The 2,826-nt window shown below is 39.2% G+C and overlaps 1 protein-coding gene across 1 annotated transcript; it reads left to right on the forward strand.

The window, feature by feature from the left end:
* The first annotated feature begins 627 nt into the window (after positions 1 to 627).
* Positions 628 to 2,590, forward strand: LOC106426583 (two-pore potassium channel 5). Its single transcript, XM_013867299.3, has 2 exons — positions 628 to 1,810; positions 2,204 to 2,590. Exons 1-2 carry the CDS (start codon positions 756 to 758, stop codon positions 2,349 to 2,351), a joined length of 1,203 nt encoding a protein of 400 aa, XP_013722753.1. The 5' UTR covers positions 628 to 755; the 3' UTR covers positions 2,352 to 2,590.
* The last annotated feature ends 236 nt before the right edge of the window (positions 2,591 to 2,826 follow it).

Raw genomic sequence — 2,826 nt, forward strand, 5'->3', positions numbered from 1 at the left:
ATACTCCTTATGCAACCAAAAGAAAAATGTTTTAAAAATTGCATTCTAAACTTTATATTTAATTTTATTAATTAACAGTGTTTGACAAAAATAACAATAATTAACAGTGAACTATTTTATTAAATTTTTTTTTTTTTTTTTAAAAAAAATTAGCTATAGAAAATAGTGGATTTATAAGTTCCACTTGTATTTTTAATATGGTGAAAAGCCGGGGAAAAAATATTAATTTGAAATGGATAGGTAGGGTAGTATTAACTATCCAAGTGTACATTCACCCGAGGAATCAATAATTGATAATGAGAAGTGGGAAAAGAAAAGAGAGATAATTAGTCACCTTCACTGATTATACAAATAAACTTTCATTTGGATCAATGGTTGTATTAAATTGTGTATGAATCTTGTAAAATACTTATGATATCAGTTACAAAAAAAAAAAAAAAACTTATGATATCAATATATATTCTGATTTTGTCGAAAAAATAAACTTTCATTAAATCAGTCATCATATGTATGCATTAGATAGCATATAACTTGCATGTGGTCTAGAATATCGATCATCATTTTCCATACGTGGCATAGTAGGACCCCACGCTATCAAAAGCCTATAAGTTATTTACACACCCCACCAAACACCAATCACACTTCTTCTTGTCCATTTGTTCAAACCTCAAAACTTTTTTTTTCTCGTTTTAAGTTAAATAAAGATTACATTTTAATCTAATTTGTTGTTCTGGAGATTCCTCCTTTCTTGGGAAATGGAGAACCAACCTTTAATCAGTCCTCAATCACGTTACCCCCTCCACCCCATCCCTGAAAACCCCTCCTCCTCCTCCTTCTCCGCCGCTGCCGCCGCCGCCGCCGTAACAATCCCTCACTCAACCTCAACCCCATCTTTCTCCCAAGAAAGCATCCAACCACACCACCACGACCTCGAAAAATCCGAACCAGACCCAGACTCCTACTTCAACAACCCTCGTCCACTCCACCGATGCCGCACGGCACCCGCCATGGTCATCATCAAAGACCTCACACGCAACAAATCCACCTCCTCCGAGCCCAAGAAGCCTTCCCCAATCTCCAAATCAATCATCAAACAAGCCATCTTCCTCCTCGTCGTCTACCTAACCTTAGGCGTCTCAATCTACTCCTTCAACAGAGACCACTACTCCGGCGTCGAGACCCACCCCGTCGTCGACGCGCTCTACTTCTGCATCGTCACCATGTGCACGATCGGCTACGGAGACATCGCCCCGTTGACTCCCTGGACCAAGATCTTCGCCGTGGTCTTCGTCTTGTTCGGGTTCGGTTTCTTGGATATTTTGCTGAGCGGCGTCGTCAACTACGTTCTTGATCTCCAAGAGAGCATGATCCTCACCGGCATCCAAATGGGCTCCTCGAGAGGGAGTCATAGATTCTCTGCTAAAGACTATATCATCGATTTCGAGAAAGGGAGGATGAGGATAAGGATGAAAGTGTTTTTAGCGCTCTGCGTCGTCGTTTTGTGTGTCGGAGTTGGCGCGCTGGTTTTGCATTTCGTCGAGGGGCTTGATTTAGTTGATTCGGTATACTTGTCGGTTATGTCCGTCACCACGGTCGGGTACGGTGACAGGGCCTTTAAGACGCTTGAAGGGCGGCTTTTCGCCGCGGCGTGGCTGCTCGTGTCGACGCTCGCGGTGGCGCGTGCTTTTATTTATCTGGCGGAAGCGAGGATCGATCGGAGGCATCGGAGGGCTGTGAAGTTCGCGTTGAATAGAGAGATTACAGTCGAGGATTTGCTCGCTGCTGATACTTATCAGCATGGTTTCATCAGGTACACAAACTTTATGTTTTTTCTCCGACAAGAAGTCTCGCTTGTTTGGTCTGAATTTTAAAAAAGTTTGGTTAATTTTGGATCACTAGTTTATACTTAGAGTGATCTTGAGCTGTTTATGCAATTCCTTGGAACTAATCTTGAAGCTGCAAATAACTTGAAAGATACTGTGTTTAGATTATGTTATAGGTCAAAGAGATTAATCAGACTAATCAAATGCCAATCTTTAAACTTTTCCTTGCAAGCAACAATTAACTATAAAAGTGTGTTGAATTTTTTAATTGGGTTGTGTTTGTTTTAGTCTTATCCAATGAGTTTAAGACAGCAATGACTAAGTACAAGTGGTTAATCTTCTGACCCTTTTATGTATGCTTCTTTTGGTGTGTGTCTCAGTAAATCAGAGTATATTGTGTTGAAGCTTAAGGAAATGGGGAAGGTCAGTGATAAAGACATTAACCAAGTTGTGAATCAGTTTGATAAACTTGATCCTAATAACTTGGGGAAAATCACATTACCTGATCTTTTGGGAGGTCCTTTGTGATATAAAACATACTTTTTTTTCGTTCTTGTACAATTATATTTTTCATTTTTTTTTACAGAACTGGACATATGTAGCAGCACTGATTCATACAAAGAGTTATGTCTCAGTTCAATAGAGATGATGTAAATGTGTATTCTTTTTATGCTTTGTATAAAACTGTGACAATGTCAATACTCAACAAAATGGATAATCCTACACATATCCATAGATAGTTCTCCAAAAACAATATATATTTCAAATAATTAGCCTGTTATTTTGGATGACATCACCATGAGTTTGGTACTTTGGTACGATATAAAACAGATGCATCAAGGGGTCTCATATATCAATAATAAAAAGGAGTCTTATGGTTATGGAGATACGCTTATCTTTGTGGTGAGATCATTGGGTGGAAATAGAGGCTCCACAGTTGCGGCTTTTTGTCTCTTGATATAGTAGAAAGGTTGGTTGACCAAGTCTCACATCCTAATTCATG

The sequence above is a fragment of the Brassica napus genome, chromosome C9, assembly GCF_020379485.1.
Source record: "Brassica napus cultivar Da-Ae chromosome C9, Da-Ae, whole genome shotgun sequence".
Taxonomy (NCBI): domain Eukaryota; kingdom Viridiplantae; phylum Streptophyta; class Magnoliopsida; order Brassicales; family Brassicaceae; genus Brassica; species Brassica napus.